The sequence below is a fragment of the Fonsecaea pedrosoi genome (assembly GCF_000835455.1).
Source record: "Fonsecaea pedrosoi CBS 271.37 unplaced genomic scaffold supercont1.3, whole genome shotgun sequence".
NCBI classification, from domain to species: domain Eukaryota; kingdom Fungi; phylum Ascomycota; class Eurotiomycetes; order Chaetothyriales; family Herpotrichiellaceae; genus Fonsecaea; species Fonsecaea pedrosoi.
The window spans coordinates 195,925-213,081 of record NW_013550613.1 but is presented as its reverse complement, the minus strand read 5'-3'; the positions used below and the strand labels follow the sequence as shown (position 1 = coordinate 213,081).

The window sequence follows — 17,157 nt, the reverse complement described above, 5'->3', positions numbered from 1 at the left end:
GGAAAATAAAACAAAAACCTTGAAAGGGGCAACGATGGGGTGGCAGTTGGAAAACAATGGTGAATGAGCAGCCCGAGTTACTGCATGGATGCCTGGTTGTTTCATACTGATTGGGACATGTATCTAAACTAATAGTAGTTCTGTAGGTATCTATGCATCTATGATCTGTACGAAAGTATGGATACGATAGCGAAGTTGGTGAGTAGAGTTTCATCGTTTCATGGGGGACCTTTTTCCCCGGAAAACGAGCGTTGAGTAACGGGACTTCCATCTTTCATCCCCTTCTCCACCACCGTCACCACCGTCACCACCGTCACCACCGTCGTCATCGTCGTTCCCTCCGACCATCACAACTTCGTCTCGGTCTTGGTCTTCGCCTCCCCCTCGCCCTTGTCCGTGCCGTGCTTAAACGCTCGCGCCACGCGGTCCAGCACGTCCTCTCGCCCCGGGTTGTCGCCCCCGTCGAGCCATCGCTGCACCGTCGCGGCCTCCGAGGCCTTTCTGGCAGCTTGATCCTGGTGCTGTCCGTGTTGCTGCTGCAGCTGCAGTCTCTGGTCTTGGTGCTCGTGGTGACGGTGGTGGCCACCACCGCCGCCTGTGCTCCCGCTTTTGACGCTGGTGTTGCTCCAGGTGTGATACCGGGTCGACTTGGTTGCGTCTGAGGTGGTCATCTGCGGCGGCATCTTGATGGGGGTGGGGAGGGAGCGGTAGTCTTTAGTTCGTATTCGTAGGAGGATTGATTTGTTGTTTGGGGGGTTGTGACTTATTAGAGTCCCACCTGATGAGAGATATATTGGTCCGTTTTGTGTTGTGTTGTGGTGGCAGATCTATATTCTTGTGACGGGACTTTCTGGTATAGCAAGATGGGAACGACGGTGACGACAACGACCACCGGATAGGTATATCGCTATTGCTTCTCTTTCTTCGTGTCCGGGTCTGCTAGCAACAGCAAAAGGTGCAGAGGTGGTGAGGTGATTCGAGTTCCACGGGTGGATGATCAAGACGTTCCGTGATCCGTCCTCAACTGATGCTGTATTGGTGTTTGTCGATAAGCCTGAGGCAATGATTGATATATGTATGTACGTTCAATCACGATATGTTCATCCACATCGAAAACCTACCGAAGGGTTGGGGAGAGAAAAGAAATGGGAGAACATGAGGACTACTTAATGAATTTTCTGCAACAGGGAAACATATATCAACAAGGACATATCTCGTATACAGCTATTGAATGTGCCATGGAGAGGAAACAGTCAAAGCGGTCCTTGTGTACTGATGTGGCCCTCAAAGGTTCCCATAAAAATTGTTGGAGATGACCACGTTCAGTGCAATCACGAATCTGTTCAAAGTCCTACCGTTGTATCCGTCACCTTGAACCGATGAACCGGGGTGTGATGGTAGCGAAAGGCTTCTGCTCCCCCCGTTCAAGAAGGAGGGGAACGCAGTCGGACCAAGCACGGCAGCGACAGACATATTTTTGTCTATCGAAAAGTCCTCTGCGTGCTAGGACAATGACAAAGTGTGGATACCCTCTGATCAAAGAGTCTCGAACATTTGAGTAAGTGGATGAAAGCATGCTTGAACGCAAGCAAGAAACAAGCGAAGAAGTCGGATATCGATCCCCACAGATGGCTGTCGTTATTCATCAAGGCGGGCAGGGTTTCAGATGGACCACGGAGCTGGAGAGGGACCAGACAGAAGAGCCTATCGAGCCAATCGAGCCAAACAATGTGGATGCCTAAGGCATGGGCTCCCTTCAAGTAGACACAAAAGTGCAGCCTGATGAGTCTTGAGGCTTCGGGGAACAAACATCGCTTAGTCTGTCAGCAAGGACTTTCGAAGGACCTTTGTTCTCACCGGTGATCGGCATGGAAGGGGGGTTAGTCTGGCTAGGAAATCATCATGCTCAGGTGATGGTCTTGTCAATAACGGCGTTGGTTACGAGCATACCTCGTACAGTACGACAGACCGAGTACTCGTAGGTTTTATTTTTCTGACGACGGACAATAGCCAAAGAGCTGGATTGCCAGGGGTGATTGCTGAGAGGCTTGAACTCCACAAGGGGGATGGTAAGCAGCCAAGATGATGGTGGCACCCAAGTGGTACCCAGGTTGTACATAGTGATGTTGGTGATGGTGGTGACACTGATGAATGGATATAACTGGGACTCAACGACCTGGGAGGAGCCTGTGGGCGCTTAATCAAACATCCATTCATAATAATGAGCTGACTGGTAGGAGAACAATCCAAAAGACTCTTTGGACCCATTATTTGTTGAGTGGTGCGTAGCAGTACCGGGTACTCGTAGTGATAGCGATGGTGGTGATGCTTGCACTGTTGTTCCCGCTTGCCCCTGTCTGCTCATTTTCCTCACAAAAGAACGCAGAAAGCAAAGATAATCTTCTCTCAATCGTTAACGAAAAGGGAATTGATTGTCAAAAGGGAATCGGGACGGGGAACCACGCGGCCTTTCTACGAGCACCTTTGAGTGCTCATCAGGCCCCGGTATTATGATACAGCTGACCATGGAATTTGGACAGCACTTGGGGGCTGAACAGAAGCATCCGGGCCCCAATGACGGAGGTGGTGAGATGGTTGCCTTTTTAATAGAGGCAGACAAGAGAGAAGGGATCTTTTGATGGAACCTTTGAAGCGAACCACCCCACCCCAGCCTCTACCTTTTAGTTCACTTTTGGTAGACGTGGGTGGGTTGGTGCCTACCTAGAGGGTAGGTAGGTGTGTATGTCCAGGGAGGTGTCTAGGTGTCCAAGAGGGTGTCTGCTCCTAGGTAGGGACTGTGTAGGTAGTTGATGAGGTGGGTAGAGTACCTAGGGAGCTACCTCGTAGGTTACGTAGGAAAGTGTATGTAGGCGTGTAGTCATAACTGAGTAGCAGCAGCACAGTGGTTCCTGCCAGCCTTCCCTGTCATGCTTGTTCCTGCTCCTGCTTCTGCTCCTGCCCTCTGTGCTTCGCTCCTTCGTTCCTTCCTCATGCCTGGCGGAACTGAATTAAGGCACAAACTGCGTCTCTTCTTCTCATCTTCTCATCCTCTCACCATCTCATTCACTCACGCACTCACTCACTCATGCTTCCATCTATCCATCCACCATTCACCATCTTCTAATCCAGCAATCCACCACCCGTTCATCCATGATCCACACAACTCATGACCCAAGGAAAGGACCGCGCGCCCCGCCCCGGTCACTCAAAGCTCCGACCAAGTAAGACGCGGATGTTTTTTGCCACCCATCAATGCTACACCTACCACAACACCTTCTTGTATCTCATCGCTTTGACCACTTGATGGAACTTTTGGCTCAACCCGTTTTCCTTTTCCCAGCCTCCTTTCTCTCATCCAGTCATGCCACAAGTCCACAAACAAAAGAGTGGGAAAAATCATGGAATCTTTGTATCTCACTGTCTCCATGCTACCTACCACATCCAAGTCCCAACCATTCAGTCCCTCGTTCATTACTCGTTACGTCGACTTCTATTCATGTCATCCCCCCTGGTCCCAGTGGCTTTTGTTTCGAAGGAACCTTTGTATTAGGTGGGTTATTCTCATTTCCATGGTTCTTACCAGCATCCAACTAGGCTGTTTTGACTGCTAGTTATGCTGACTCGGTAACTTGTATGACTCCCTCATCCCTCTCACCCTTCTTTCCGTGACCCCTTGCCCGTCTCCAAGGTTCCAAAAGAGGAGCGGCCCCCAAAAAAGGCGCGTGAGGCTCCCCTCCCTCCCTTCCAGGCAACCCCCGTTCTGCCTTGGTTCACAAGAGCAAGGAAACTGCTACTACTCGGTACTCGTAAAAAGGATGCCAGATGACGGGCCCTCTTTTGCCACTGCAGCGAAACAAAATGCCCGGCCTTCGACTTCGCTACAAAGAGTCCAAAGTGGCCTGGGCTGCAGCATCTGGCGTTTGTAGCTCTCCTTTAGATTGGGTGTGATCCTGTTATTCCTCAACCTCGCATGGCATCCCGCGTCTGTCTCCTGCCTGCTTGGACAAGTGTACAACCTTAACCCGGGCTGCCCTCCAAGGGCTGGCGTGCTTTCCCGCATTCTTTCTATCCCAGATTCAGCGGTTGTGGCTTGAAGGGCTTGAAGGCCTGTGGGTAACTATGAGACCCTCAAACCTGCCACGACCTCGTTCCCAGCCTGGCTCGGGTTACAAACGAGTCCAATCAAAACAGACTCGCGATGTTGCTTTCGGCCCTCACAAGGACCGCATAGAAAAGTTGTATATCCATGAGGAGCGGCCCCTGAATTGGATCATGGACTATATGAGAAGGGAATATGGTATCAATCTTTCGTGAGAAACCCTCCCCTAGATCAGCCCTACCGCCTCATGTGCTAACGCAAACGCGTCCCCAGAGTCAAGCAATACAAGAGCCAGTTGAAGACCTGGGGCCTCAGACACAAACTCACCAAGCGTGATGCCGCCTTCATCTTGAGATTGCTGGACCAAGCCAGGAGCGAAGGCCGCGACGAGGTTGTCATCTTCTCCGGGCACCCGAGGCGGCGAGAGGACATCACCAAATACATCCAGAGAAATGAAAAGCTGGTCGATGAAGCCGACCTCCTGTCCTGCATCACCCAGACCGACAAGATACCTGATTATATATACCTGCAGACACTTCCGGTTGAGCCTCAGCAGCCACCTCCCTCCCACCTACCGCCAACGCCCCCATCTGCCAGCTCATTTGGCTCCCTGGAGTCTCACGCCTCCTTCAGGACTATCTCCCCAATGAAGGTCCCCATCCCGTCACCAGAGTCCAGCCCTCGAAACTCGGGTGAATTCGCCCATGAGCTGAATCGTGCCACGACTCTACCAGGTCCCGTAGACGCTGCCGAAAGATTGCATGTCGATTGGAGCATCATCCATGGTGATAATACCCCGGTTCAGCAGCAGGCACTCTTGTCCCGCAGTCAGCCAGCTATCCCAAACATCTTGGGCCCATTCTGGCGTGCTCAGCGAGAGCCGCTCCCCTCTGGCTGGTGCCAGCTATGGGACAACAATGACCCGAGCAAACAATGGCCGTCTGACTTCACCCATGCTGTGCTGTCTGCGACCCCCGCTGTCGTTGAAGAGATTAGCGACCTGGACCTGGACATCTACCGGTTTGGCAACAATACCCGAAGCCGCCAGCTCAACGACAAAAGTCTGTCGGCCGATTTTGTCATGTACTGTCTGTACTGGTTGATTTGCGCCGGCCAAAATGATGCCAGGATCCAGTCGAGGGCCGAGTACTATTTGACGAATGCCCGGTTCAATTTCTTGTGCATGCTAACGAATGAGAGCTTCCCTGCAGGAGAATGCTTGGGCGCGTTGAGCATTGTATCGGTGCTGTTTGACTGTTACGGCCAGTGGGACAGGCTCTCGGAGCTGCTGACCAAATGTGACGAGTTGACCAAGAAACACTGCGGACTCGACAACCCATTGACTATGACCATCGAGTTCAAGAAGAACATGCTCCAGCGTAGTGGTGCGGGTTGCCCGCCGCATGATATTGCTCGCCTCTCGGACATTGTGACTCAAATGCAAATTGCCTTCTCCGAATCATCCGCGCCTGCCCTGACCGCCAGGTATAACTTGGCCTGGGCAATGCTGGAGAATGAGTTGAAAAGGGAAGTGAGGGCACCCGAGAACTTTGAACCTGCTCGAAGAGAGCTGCTTGACCTCACCCATCAGTGGGAGCAGTTCGGAGACGACCGCATTGAGACCATCATGGCCGCTGCCACCCTAGCCAGGGCCACCTTCTATTGCGGAGATGCAGAAGGGGCCGAAGCTATCATTGTCCAATCTGTCTTGCCCCGAGTGCGGAAGAATTTTCCCGAGCAGCATGCGTATAGTTGGGAGGCGAAGCACCGACACGCATTCTTCCTCTTCCAGTTGGCCAAAAAGGAAACGGGCGCGCGGAGGAGCGACCATCTGCAACTTGGCGAGCAGCTCCTGCGAGAAGTCGTGCGGAACAGACACCGCATTCTAGGCGAGTCCAACCCAAAGTCGACTCACTCGTTCCAACTCCTCAGAGATATCCTCAAAGCACAAGGCAGGATACTTGAGGCAGACACACTATCCGACTGGTGTGAGCAACATCAGTCACCATCAGGGGTGCATTGAGAAAGAGGCTATACATACGACTGAATTGCCAACATTTCTCTCAAGCAAGGGATCGACCCTTGTACACCCTTTCACCGTACGCTGCCTCAAAGCCGGTCAAGATACGCAGGGGGGCCTCGGTCGCCACTGGTAAAATTGTCTTATGTGTTTGCGTTCAGTTAGCATCACGGTCCAACACTCTTGCTGAACAGGAACACTCAATTTCGAAACGTCTGCTAGAAACTAGACGGGCCTCCAAACCTGCGTTCAACCACTGCTCGGGTAGCTCCAAGGCTTACATTCACTGTTTCGGCCTCCAGGCGGATCTTGGCTGAAGCCATACGTGCCATTCGTCCCATAGCTGCTAGCAGCGCTCGACGCCGACATTGTCCGACTGATCATACCGCCATCCAGTGAAGACATTGCGTCTGATTCACGCCTCGATTGGCACCGAGAACCACTGTCAAAGTTGGACCCAGGCGAGACTTGGGACGACCCAAAGACCGAACCATTGCTTGAGCTATACCGTTGTACCAGAGAGGGTCTCGACGGCACTGGAATCGGGGACACGCCTGTAGCAACATTCCCTGAGGGATTGTCGCGGGAGTTGTGCCTCGCCAGTTGTGATTGAGGAATGGCCTGTCCCTGGGAAGCCCGTTTCCGATCCTGATGGATTCGACTCTCCGAGTACCCTGGTTTTCGTGAGTACCATTCAACTGAGAAGTAAAGGAATACTCACGCAATCGTCTCTTGTGTTCATCGCTTCTATACCACCTTGCTGTATCATCGCGCAGAGCTTTGATCATGTGCTGCAGCATAGGCTTGAGTGGTTGCGACTGCACATGACCTTGGCAATACTTACCCTCGGGGGTTCCGCAAATGACTGAATGACATATCGATCGCCTTTCTGTGGCAGAGTCAGCTCGCTACTCGAGGCTGTGCTGTGAACCGGCCTCAAGTTGTGTACATTATTCTCCATTACCTTGGCATCCCGGCCAAGGTATAAGGGCAGATCGCACTCGACTACCTCTCGCGATATCCCTTCTGTCGGAATGGCAAAAGTGCTATATTGAGGCATTGTCACTGAGATGGGGCAACAGCTGCCTTGTGGGGGAGCACAGGATCTTGATTCTAGGGGCCAAGCGGAAGGATTTCATGCAAGAAAGCTTTCAGACGGAGCGATCATCAGTGGCGAAAAGAAGAGATAAAGACCTGGCTCGCGGGGATCGATCGCTGTTGAAATATCGGGAGGGGGGAAGAGCTGGTGGGAGGTAGCTGGCTCGGGTTTGCAACTTGCCAATCGACAGCCATGGGGGAGCGTCGAGACCTCGACAGAGCTGGAGCGGGGTATTCGTCTGGTCCTTCAATTTGTCCCTCCAAACCGAAGAGCCTCAGGTCGACGACGTCCAACTCCAACCGGTGAGGGTCATGGCTCTTATTGTTGTGGTGATGCAGAGGCCACGTAGGCCGTGAATGCAAGCCATCAATCCTTATCCACCAATATCATGAGCCCGGACGAGCTCGCGGAGAGAGACAAGAGCTGCTCGTCCTTCGAGTTGGACAGCTCTGAACACGGGTAGAGTGGGCCACGAGCCTGTGGCTTGCAGGTCGCTTGCTGCAGGGCTCGTGGTTAGCCGAAACAGCAACTGGTCAAGAAGAGACGATCCCGGCTTGCGACGATTCTCGGAGCCAGAAGAGTCCCAAGTATTTGAAGAGATGGGCAGAGAGGTGACTTAGTGACGAGAACTGAAGGGACGAGGAAAATATAACCAACTATACAATCAAAGAGACAAGGACACCCCGGCAAAGTCAGCGGCGATCACGAAGGAGCCGCCAATGCATTCAAAAAGGGGATCGCAGGTTCGCCTAGACCAGACCGGACCAGACCAGAACAGCACCAACCTCCTTGGTGCTTGGTTGACGCGTTTACGAGCACGCAAATCATGGCCCCGGTGGCCCTCTGATGCAGCATGAATAAGCCGATGAAATCGAGATGTCTCCCCTCCGCAGAAGTATAGAATAGAGCCAAGTCAAGTGTGTCTGCGCAGTACAAATTGTTACAGAGAAGTCCAAATTCCAGCTTTGGGTACCCATTTCTATGTCCAAAATTCACTTCTAACCATTCCGGGCTACCCATCCCAGGAACGCCCAGGGGACCGTGGATGTCCCTACGGCACAGTCAGTCGCCCCGGCCCAGAGTGTTCTGCTGCCCTGGAGGGAGAGAATCCAGTGGCAGACAAGAGATGGGAAATTGGTGGCTTGATTGTTGGAAACATAGAGGTTGGAGGTTGGAGGAAGGATGTCGTAGTAGTACGAGAGCCACTAATTGGGGAGGGTCAAGGCTCAAATCAAATCCAAAAAAAGATGTTTCCCCCTGAAATAGACCAGCTCTATCACGACTGTGAAGGGGCTGCGGTGGCGAAGTTCCCGAATATAAGGGCTTTACCTGATATATTGCCTTGTTGCTGGGTGGATGTCTCCACGGCCAGCATTAAATGCGTTGTACGCACAACCAGCTCTGCGCGGAAACAGTTGGCGGTGGTGAAACCGGACCGAGAAGAAGGGGAAGCGAGAACTCACCTTGGATCTCGATCGTAAAGGTCATGGGCATGTCGTCCAGGTCGATGGCATGACGATTTCCATAAAGTATTTCATTGCGATCACGCACTGCGACCCGCAGACCGACGTTCTTTCTGTAGTCGGTCCACATGATGTTTTTGTCCGCTCCTATCGAAGGGCAGCTCGTGGTTGGTGTTGGACTCATCTTAAAACCGTCCAACTCTTGCTCTTGTTGCCATAGGTCTTGGGCGCGATCCTGGAGCCATTGTTTCCACACCCGCATGACGCCTTGGCCCGATCGCACAATATGAACATTGCTGAGAAAGACCCCTCTACGGGGTCCAAGCCTCACGAGGCTAGCATAGGCGCAAAACTGGCCGAACAACTCGTCCGCATCGAGATTCAGGGTGTGCATGACTTTGGTGAAACCTCCATCGCCTCCATCGGCATAGATGGGCATTGTTCCACTTGTTGAAGATGACGCGGTATTCAACACGGCGCCCGCAACCCGTCGTGCGGGCATGGAACCCGACACTCCAGGCCGCTCGGGTCTGAAGCGGCTGTAGAGTCCACCTAGTTTCGCGAGTCTTCCTTCTTCTCCGTCACAGTCTTCATAGAGGCTCCCCTTGCCTTCGTGTTTGGAACTGAGCCCATCGGTACCAAGGTAGGTACAAAACAGATAAGGGTCGCTGTATCGCTTGCTTGGATGATACGCTTCCAGGATCAACTTGTAATCCGGCAAAGCCGCAGCGAGGAGAAGTCGGAAATGTAGGATCCTGAGGATGAGGGAATGGAACCGTCGCGAGACCACGACCAGCGGCAGGAGGTCTTGAGTCGAAAACCCCGAGAGGATGGACACCAGTATCTGTGAATTCAGCACGAGAAAGGCCCGCCCTTGGGCCGGCGTATCAAGCATACCTCATTGGGAAGATCGTAGAGGCATCGAGGGTTGCGAGCCATCATCTCACCAGACGGGCACGACTCCGCCCATTGACGTTGGCTTTACCAACAAAAGGGTATCGATCAAAGACCGGGTTGGCCGACTACATCCAGCAGACCACAAGCGACAAAGACAGAGAGATCACGGCAAAAGCGTCGATTCAATTCTTCATCAGAAGAGTAGGTTTGCTCCTGGAAAATGTATAGTAATATTGTGGTCAGGAGATGTATGAATCGACCCCGAGATCGGAAACTCATTGATCGCGACAAGAACCAAGAATGTCCGATACGCTTTTTGCCGGGCGTGGCCGATAAGCCCATTGACGTAATCAAGCTGCGCCCGCAACGAGGGGCTTTTCCGCAAACATTCTTTGCAGGAACTGTAACTAATAGCAATCAGATGCATGCCATGATGGTATTCCTAGCGGATTGCCTTGAGGCGGAGATACACCGGGTCTCCCATATTATGGCGATGTACTGGCCATGAGTGCCATGTTGCATTGGCCCACTGAATGAGGTCCACATTTTCCAGACATTGAGAAAGTTCGCAGGACAATCTTCATTGGCAATAAACCCCCCACTGCCACAACACGAGTGTCAGTGTCACAATGCCTGACAAGGTCCTGGACGACATCTCGCACCGCCGACATAATCCCCTGCGTGGCAGCTGGATCCTGGTTTCCCCTCACCGCACCAAGAGACCGTGGCAAGGCCAGCAGGAGAGTCCTGGGGTCATTGACCTCCCGGTATACGACCCTAAATGCTACTTGTGCCCGGGGAACACGAGGGCTTCGGGAGATGTCAACCCCAAGTACGAGAACACGTTCGTATTTGTGAACGACTACAGTGCCGTCAAAGAGCTGCAAGAAGATTACAAGTCTCCAGACGAACCGGGGAGCCTGTCCAGCCTTCTGCTACAGGCCGAGCCAGTAAAGGGCAAATGCTATGTCTTGACCTTCAGTGCCGCGCACAATGTCACACTGGCGGACATGTCCCCCGATGAGATTCTTCCAATTGTGAAGACATGGACTGAAATCTATACGGCGCATATCTCCCCTAAGTCACCGCTGGTCGCGCAGGCCAAACCGACTCATTTACCACCATCTAACCCCCATGCAGACGTTGGACGACCCAGGGACCAGTATCGGTGGATGCAAATATTCGAGAACAAAGGCAGCGCCATGGGCTGCTCCAACCCTCATCCGCATGGCCAGATCTGGACGACCACATCTCTGCCTGAAGAAGCCGCGATTGAATTGGAACAACTGAGAAAATACAACCGCCAACAGGGCGGTGGGCACATGTTGGTTGACTACGCCCGTCTCGAACGAGAAAAGAACGAGCGAGTTGTCTTCCAGAATGAGACTTTCCTTGTTGTCTGCCCGTGGTGGGCCACCTGGCCTTTTGAAACCATGATATTACCGGTCAAACACATTCGCTCTCTGATCGACTTGAGCGAGAAGGAACAGATGGACTTGGCCGGGGCTATAGCAGAGATCACTCGACGGTATGACAACCTCTTCGAGACGAGCTTTCCTTACAGCATGGGCATCCACCAAGCGCCGCTGGACGGCAACGAAGAGGAGATTGAGTGCTCCAGTCTTCACTTGCATTTCTATCCTCCGCTTCTGAGGAGCGCGACAGTCAGAAAATTCCTCGTCGGGTATGAAATGCTGGGAGAGCCACAGAGAGATATTACACCGGAGCAAGCCACAGTCAGGCTGCAGAATTGCGGAGGAGAATTGTACAGGAAGAAACTCGGCGGTAACGAAGGAGAAGTGGTTGAGAACCCGCCAGCGTCCGACAAGCCCACGACTGAACCCAGCTCATAATACCAAGTGGTGATATCTTGAAGAATCTCTTTATCTGACATAGAAGCCATATTGAACTGTGCTCCAAACCAAACCGATCAGCGCAACGGTGACTGGAGCAAGCCACGGCCCTGATGGCGAAGTGGTCTTATACACAAATGCCTCCAGGCTGAAGTGCGCAAGCCCAATGACATTGGTCAACATCTGCATCTGAAACCACGACGCCTCGTTGATGTGATAGGCCGCAAATACTCTGACGATCCCAACTGCAAGTGTCCACGTCCCAAATGTCCTCGAGGAGAGAGGCGTAGCTGGGGAGCTCCCCTCTGGGGAGGATTTGCCCTTGGTTTGAGCTGCTGAAGCTTGGCCTGGGTAGAGACGTCGCGTGTAGGAGAGGGTATTGTAGCACTGAATGGCGTTTCCAATCGCAGTTACGCCCACCTAGAGTTTGAGGTTAGTGGAGAGCAATGTAAGTTTTGCTGGCGCAGTTCAACGCACAAACAAAATGTAGAGGGGGAGGTATCCCTCTGCTTGAGGAAGCAGGGACGCCATCTTGGAGACAGAACGCTGCACTGGATGGACACTCGGGACCACGGAGGGCTCCAAGAAAGGATAGAGTCTTGAAGGTGAGTGGAGGTGTGAGGCGCTGGAGTCTGAAGTTCCTCAACCTTTTTGTTGATGCAGATGAAGATGACCCGTTTCCGGTTTGGGTTGAAGCCGCGCAGACCCTTAGCGATCCTTGTTGGCACGCCGGGTAAAATAATTCCAACTGGTCCTGTCCGCATGCTCCGTACAATGATTTTGGACAGTCTCATTATCTGTCCAACCTGTCTGTCACTACCGGTCTAATCGTCTGCTTTGATTCCAAGCATGGCAATGACAATCGATCTGGGGCCCCTCGGCCAGCAGAGTCTCCCCTCAACTCTGCTCATTGGCATTGGGGTCCTCACGCTCGCCTCGGTCGCCTTCACCGCGACACGCGTGTTTCTGAGTACTTTCATTCTGCCAGGAAAATCTGTAAGTCTGCAAGAGAGTGTACAGGACCTGTGGCTAACATCTTTCGTTCAAAAGCTATCCTCGTTCGGCGGGAAAGGCTCATGGGCAGTCGTAACCGGCGCATCCGATGGCATTGGAAAGGAGTACGCCCTACAGCTGGCAAAGAGAGGCTTCAATCTCGTCCTTGTCTCCCGAACTGCGTCGAAACTCGAGTCCCTCTCGGCCCAGATAAAGACCTCTTCTCCAGACGTCTCGGTGGAAACTCTCGCCATGGATTTCTCGCAAAACTTGGATAAAGACTATGCATCGTTGGCGTCGCTGCTACAAGGCAAACGCGTTGCCATCCTCATCAATAACGTGGGCCAGAGTCACAGTATTCCTGTGACTTTTGCGGAAACGCCCTTGCCCGAAATGACAAACATCATCAATATCAACTGCCTGGGCACACTGCGGGCTACCCAGACGGTACTCCCGAGCATGCTACCACAAAAGAAAGGGCTGATATTGACAATGGGATCCTTCGGCGGCTTGACGCCCACACCACTGTTGGCAACATACTCTGGTTCAAAAGCATTCCTTCAACAATGGTCCAACGCGCTGGCCTCCGAGCTGGCTCCAAGTGGCATTGACGTATTCTTTGTCCATTCGTACTTGGTCACGTCGTCAATGTCTAAGATCCGCCGAGCGAACTGGCAAGTCCCTACAGAAAAGGCGTTTGTCAGATCCACATTGGCGAAGATCGGTCGGAGAGGTGGGAGCATAGGCTACCCGTACAGTGGAACTCCGTACTGGAGCCACGCCCTGGTTGCAGCGCTGATCACGGGCGTGCTTGGTCCGATGAGCAGCATTTTACTTGGAATCAACAGGAAGATGCATGTGGATATTCGGAGAAGAGCTTTGAAGAAGGCAGAGCGAGAGGCACAGAAGGGCAAGAAGGCTGCATGATGGAAGGGGTTGTTGTTAATGTCGCAGGCGTCCCTTGATCTGGGAACTTCGCCAAAATCGGTCTCTGCAAGACTTTTGGGGGAGTCGTGTTGTCTGGGAATGGCCAACATCAAAGTATAGAGGGCTCGTTAAAAAAATGCTTGAGCTACAAGTACTACTTGACAACATACCTTTGCTTTCAGCCTCGTGTGGAGAAGCCCTGTGCTCTGTAAATGCTTTAGTGTCCAGGGGCACTGCGGGCAAACACGCAAACATCCCGCCGGTGCCGCATGCTGTAAACGTTGCACCCCCGCGGTGCAACTTTCAATAGCTGTCCCTACCCGACCTTTCAGTCGCAAAACCATCTGTTTGTCGTGGACCTCTAATACAGCAAGTTTGTTTGTGTCCGAGCACATGGCCATGCTGCGCTCAGTCTCGCTGGCAAGGAAACTGACGCTCGACCATGACCCGCGTTGACCTGTCCCTGCGGCAAGCCATTCTACTCAATGATCTCGCCTTAGTGCAGCGAATCCTGAAGCACAATCTCTCATACCTCCAAAATCCGGACTTTGAAGACAAGAGCAACACGTCGTTGCATCTTGCTGCGAAATATGGACTGGAAGAGATTGCGGTGAGTACACGTTGCGGCAGGAGCCACCTTTTCTGACCGCTGAACCGCAACACAGGCGTTTCTGATATCTCTCGGTCATGATGGCACTCGCCCCGTCGAAGATTGGATCTACAGTGCCCAGCACGACAATCGGGGCATCTCCGTCAACACAGACGGCCAAACACCTCTGCACCTAGCCGCGGCCAATTCTCAGGCCGGAGTTGCTGAACTCCTGTGCAGGCAGTTCCCACAGACTGTCAATCGCAGAGACCGCAAGGGCCAAACACCTCTCCATCTCGCAGCATCCTCCCAGATTATCCCTAAGCCGAATCTCAGCACCTTTGCAACCAACGGCCCGTCAAGACCGACCCCGGAAGACAACAGAACGATAGAGATCCTCCTTGTACACGGTGCGAATGTGAACGCGAAGGACGACCTGGGAAATACATGTCTTCACAACGCAAGTGCATGGGGGAATCTCAAGGCCATTCGCGCTTTGATCCAAGCGGGCGCAGACCCGTTAAGTAAGAATAAGGCTGGTTGGACTCCCGAGTACTACAGTATCACAGTGCAGGCAGAGGTCTACTACCGGAATTTGGTTGCAGAATGGGAGAAGAGGAAAGCAGAGGACGAGATGCGGGCCAGCGAGAGAAGAGGGAAAGGGGGCGGATCTGTCAGGCTGGTACCACAAGACAATGAAAGCGACGACGAAGGAGACAGCTCGTCAATCACGGGGAGAAGCCTTGAGAGAAGTACAACAAGGAGTCCTCTGCCTGGGTTTGTCGCTGGTGCTGGAGCCGGATCTGACGTTGGCAACTCAGTGGGACAGAGTGATGCAGGCTTGGGCATCAGCGTAGGCTACGTGGACGCTTGGAAATGAAGCTACTCGGTATGTAACAGATACGCTCAACAAAACAAAGAGTGTTGGAGGAGGAAACTGGTGGCCGCACCCGTCTGTAGTGGGGGCACTTGGTGGACTTTGTGGCTGACGCTGTGTTTGTGATTCCTGGGGATCTCCGCCTCATCATGGTCATCGATAACGTGGACCCGCTTCGGGTGATGCGGTTCAGAGTCAACCCTCAACTTGACCTGCCTTGCCTGTGTTCTTTGCTCCGCCAACACCATCACCGTATCTATAGTACCAGCCTTTCCTTTCCCTTACCTCCGACGCTCGCTTTCGGTGCCTCTCTTCTGCCTGTTTCCTTTCGTCTCCCACGAGCCTATATCTGAACTCCTCTTTCGGTCTCTCATTCTGTTCCTTTGGCTTGTGAACCGTCCGTTTCAGACTTAAGGGGTCGACGTGAACCGCGTTTCCGTATCTCCCTCCTTCTCTCCCCACTGTCTGAGCCACCTGTCTGCATTTCCACAATCCTGGCGAAGTCCTCAATCTACGTCGATTGCAATCTATGGCTAGTCCAGCGCACTGCTTCTATTGCTTCGAAGTGCTGTCCGCCAGCTTTGAACGTCGAGATCCTCCAAGTTTACCGAAGGTGCTCGAGCTATATGAGAATTACATAAAGGACAATCAGTCCAGTGGGGCATTGACGGAAGAGGAAGAGTTGGGAAATGGCAAGAATCCTGTGAAGGTGACGGACTCTGAAGAAGATCAGGTCGGCAACGAGGAGGATGATGAAGATATAGAAGAAGACGACCAGGAGGAGGACGACGCTCGGGAAGAAGAGATCCAACGCTTTGATCGCCGACACAATAGCAACAAGGCCGGGCCTCAACTCCCCAGCATCTCTCGATTGCAGGCCTCAAGCTCGTCGTCGCGGTCGTCTTCAACGTCCTCTCCTTCTCTGTTCTCTGCCAGCTCATCCAATTCCCAGCTTACCACTCCTTCCAGTACGACTTCTTCGAGCTCTCATTCTCGCCCTTCGTACGCATCACAACTCTCGGCTACCGAATCGTATCCACTCTTTGTCACCTGGAACACAGTAGGCCGCTCCGGCAACAAAGCTCTCAGAGGATGCATAGGAACCTTCGAGGCCCTCCCACTCGCATCGGGCCTCAGCACCTACGCACTGACATCGGCTTTTGATGATACGCGATTCTCGCCCATCCCGGCCGCATTGCTTCCCTCACTCTCTTGCTCTCTGACATTACTCGCAGACTTCGAGCCCTGTCGGGATGCCATGGACTGGACTCTAGGCCTCCACGGCTTACGCATTAGCTTCAACTACCGAAATAGGCGGCACGGCGCAACATATCTACCAGATGTGGCGGTCGAGCAAGGGTGGACGAAAGAGGAGACGGTAGAGAGTCTGATGAAGAAGGCAGGGTGGGATGGAGGATCCGCGGGTCACGGTGTTGCGAGGAGACTTTTGCGAGGGTCGATTAGAGGGACCGCAAGCGACCAGCAACAATCTCGGCCGCCACACCCTTGGGAGGAAGTCCAGGACTTCAAGGCGATCAGGTATACTGGGCTGAAAGCGAGTGCATCGTATTCCGAGTGGCAGGTCTGGCGCAAATGGGCAGAGAAGAATGGTCTCAAGTGAGGAAATCCATCTTATTCCAAACCACATCATCGGCGTCTGGGGGGTGATATTGATCTTGAGAGGCAGCCGTGCGCATCTGGGGATGTTGTTGCGGTTCATCACGGAATGAATCCTAGGAGATTAGGCTGAGGGAGGACATGCCCTGGGACGCATGTCTCCAGCCTTGCAGGACCAAGATAGACGACCCTCCCGTGGCCTGCGTCCTCAACTCTTCTTAACGGAATACCCTCCTTCAACAGGTGCTGTATACATGGGCGATGAGAGGCCCGAGCCTTGGCTCGGACTATACGAATTGTAAGATTTGTTGGAAGGCCCATGATGGGCTTTGGACAAATGACCTGACACTCCGCGCCGGTTGACCTAGGTAAAGTGACCTGATATCGGAATACTAATCTATCCGAAATCCTCATTGCATACCCGGAAATCAAAGCTTCCGTCCTGAGGCATATATACCTGTAGACGAGTGTGTTCGATGCAATCAGGCTCACCCTTTTAGGAGAAAATCGGAGTAGGTCTAGGGAGATCTCGCGTCGATCGAGGTACACCGCGTTATCTGTCTCCTTGACGTTTTCGGATCGACCGAAGCTGACAGATTCTCCTGGTCACTCACAATGAGGCTTTGGAGGAGTTGAGAAGTCGATCATAGCTGTTGAGTGACAAGGTGGTGGGTGGGTGACATGTGGTCGGAGCTTACATAATGCGCGACCCTGGCAAATCCC

The 17,157-nt window shown here is 52.9% G+C and overlaps 9 protein-coding genes across 9 annotated transcripts; 5 read left to right on the top strand and 4 right to left on the bottom strand.

The window, feature by feature from the left end:
• Positions 1–347: 347 nt before the first annotated feature.
• Positions 348–683, bottom strand: Z517_03944 (uncharacterized protein; the record flags this gene model as incomplete). The annotated part of the gene is made up of 1 exon (XM_013429275.1): positions 348–683. One exon carries the CDS (start codon positions 681–683, stop codon positions 348–350), a length of 336 nt encoding a protein of 111 aa, XP_013284729.1.
• A 3,436-nt stretch (positions 684–4,119) lies between these two features.
• Positions 4,120–6,122, top strand: Z517_03943 (uncharacterized protein; the record flags this gene model as incomplete). The annotated part of the gene is made up of 2 exons (XM_013429274.1): positions 4,120–4,310; positions 4,373–6,122. The coding sequence occupies 2 exons, from the start codon at positions 4,120–4,122 to the stop codon at positions 6,120–6,122; spliced, it is 1,941 nt and encodes a 646-aa protein (XP_013284728.1).
• A 40-nt stretch (positions 6,123–6,162) lies between these two features.
• Positions 6,163–7,179, bottom strand: Z517_03942 (uncharacterized protein; the record flags this gene model as incomplete). The annotated part of the gene is made up of 4 exons (XM_013429273.1): positions 6,163–6,248; positions 6,401–6,793; positions 6,841–6,910; positions 6,964–7,179. 4 exons carry the CDS (start codon positions 7,177–7,179, stop codon positions 6,163–6,165), a joined length of 765 nt encoding a protein of 254 aa, XP_013284727.1.
• Positions 7,180–8,494: 1,315 nt separating this feature from the next.
• Positions 8,495–9,620, bottom strand: Z517_03941 (uncharacterized protein; the record flags this gene model as incomplete). The annotated part of the gene is made up of 3 exons (XM_013429272.1): positions 8,495–8,619; positions 8,682–9,525; positions 9,579–9,620. The coding sequence occupies 3 exons, from the start codon at positions 9,618–9,620 to the stop codon at positions 8,495–8,497; spliced, it is 1,011 nt and encodes a 336-aa protein (XP_013284726.1).
• A 587-nt stretch (positions 9,621–10,207) lies between these two features.
• Z517_03940 (galactose-1-phosphate uridylyltransferase) lies at positions 10,208–11,431 on the top strand (the record flags this gene model as incomplete). The annotated part of the gene is made up of 1 exon (XM_013429271.1): positions 10,208–11,431. The coding sequence occupies one exon, from the start codon at positions 10,208–10,210 to the stop codon at positions 11,429–11,431; it is 1,224 nt and encodes a 407-aa protein (XP_013284725.1).
• Positions 11,432–11,461: 30 nt separating this feature from the next.
• On the bottom strand, positions 11,462–11,962 carry Z517_03939 (uncharacterized protein; the record flags this gene model as incomplete). Its single annotated transcript, XM_013429270.1, has 2 exons — positions 11,462–11,851; positions 11,909–11,962. The coding sequence occupies 2 exons, from the start codon at positions 11,960–11,962 to the stop codon at positions 11,462–11,464; spliced, it is 444 nt and encodes a 147-aa protein (XP_013284724.1).
• A 318-nt stretch (positions 11,963–12,280) lies between these two features.
• Z517_03938 (uncharacterized protein) lies at positions 12,281–13,351 on the top strand (the record flags this gene model as incomplete). The annotated part of the gene is made up of 2 exons (XM_013429269.1): positions 12,281–12,427; positions 12,482–13,351. The coding sequence occupies 2 exons, from the start codon at positions 12,281–12,283 to the stop codon at positions 13,349–13,351; spliced, it is 1,017 nt and encodes a 338-aa protein (XP_013284723.1).
• A 442-nt stretch (positions 13,352–13,793) lies between these two features.
• Positions 13,794–14,820, top strand: Z517_03937 (uncharacterized protein; the record flags this gene model as incomplete). Its single annotated transcript, XM_013429268.1, has 2 exons — positions 13,794–13,961; positions 14,017–14,820. The coding sequence occupies 2 exons, from the start codon at positions 13,794–13,796 to the stop codon at positions 14,818–14,820; spliced, it is 972 nt and encodes a 323-aa protein (XP_013284722.1).
• A 526-nt stretch (positions 14,821–15,346) lies between these two features.
• Z517_03936 (uncharacterized protein) lies at positions 15,347–16,438 on the top strand (the record flags this gene model as incomplete). The annotated part of the gene is made up of 1 exon (XM_013429267.1): positions 15,347–16,438. One exon carries the CDS (start codon positions 15,347–15,349, stop codon positions 16,436–16,438), a length of 1,092 nt encoding a protein of 363 aa, XP_013284721.1.
• Positions 16,439–17,157: the final 719 nt, after the last annotated feature.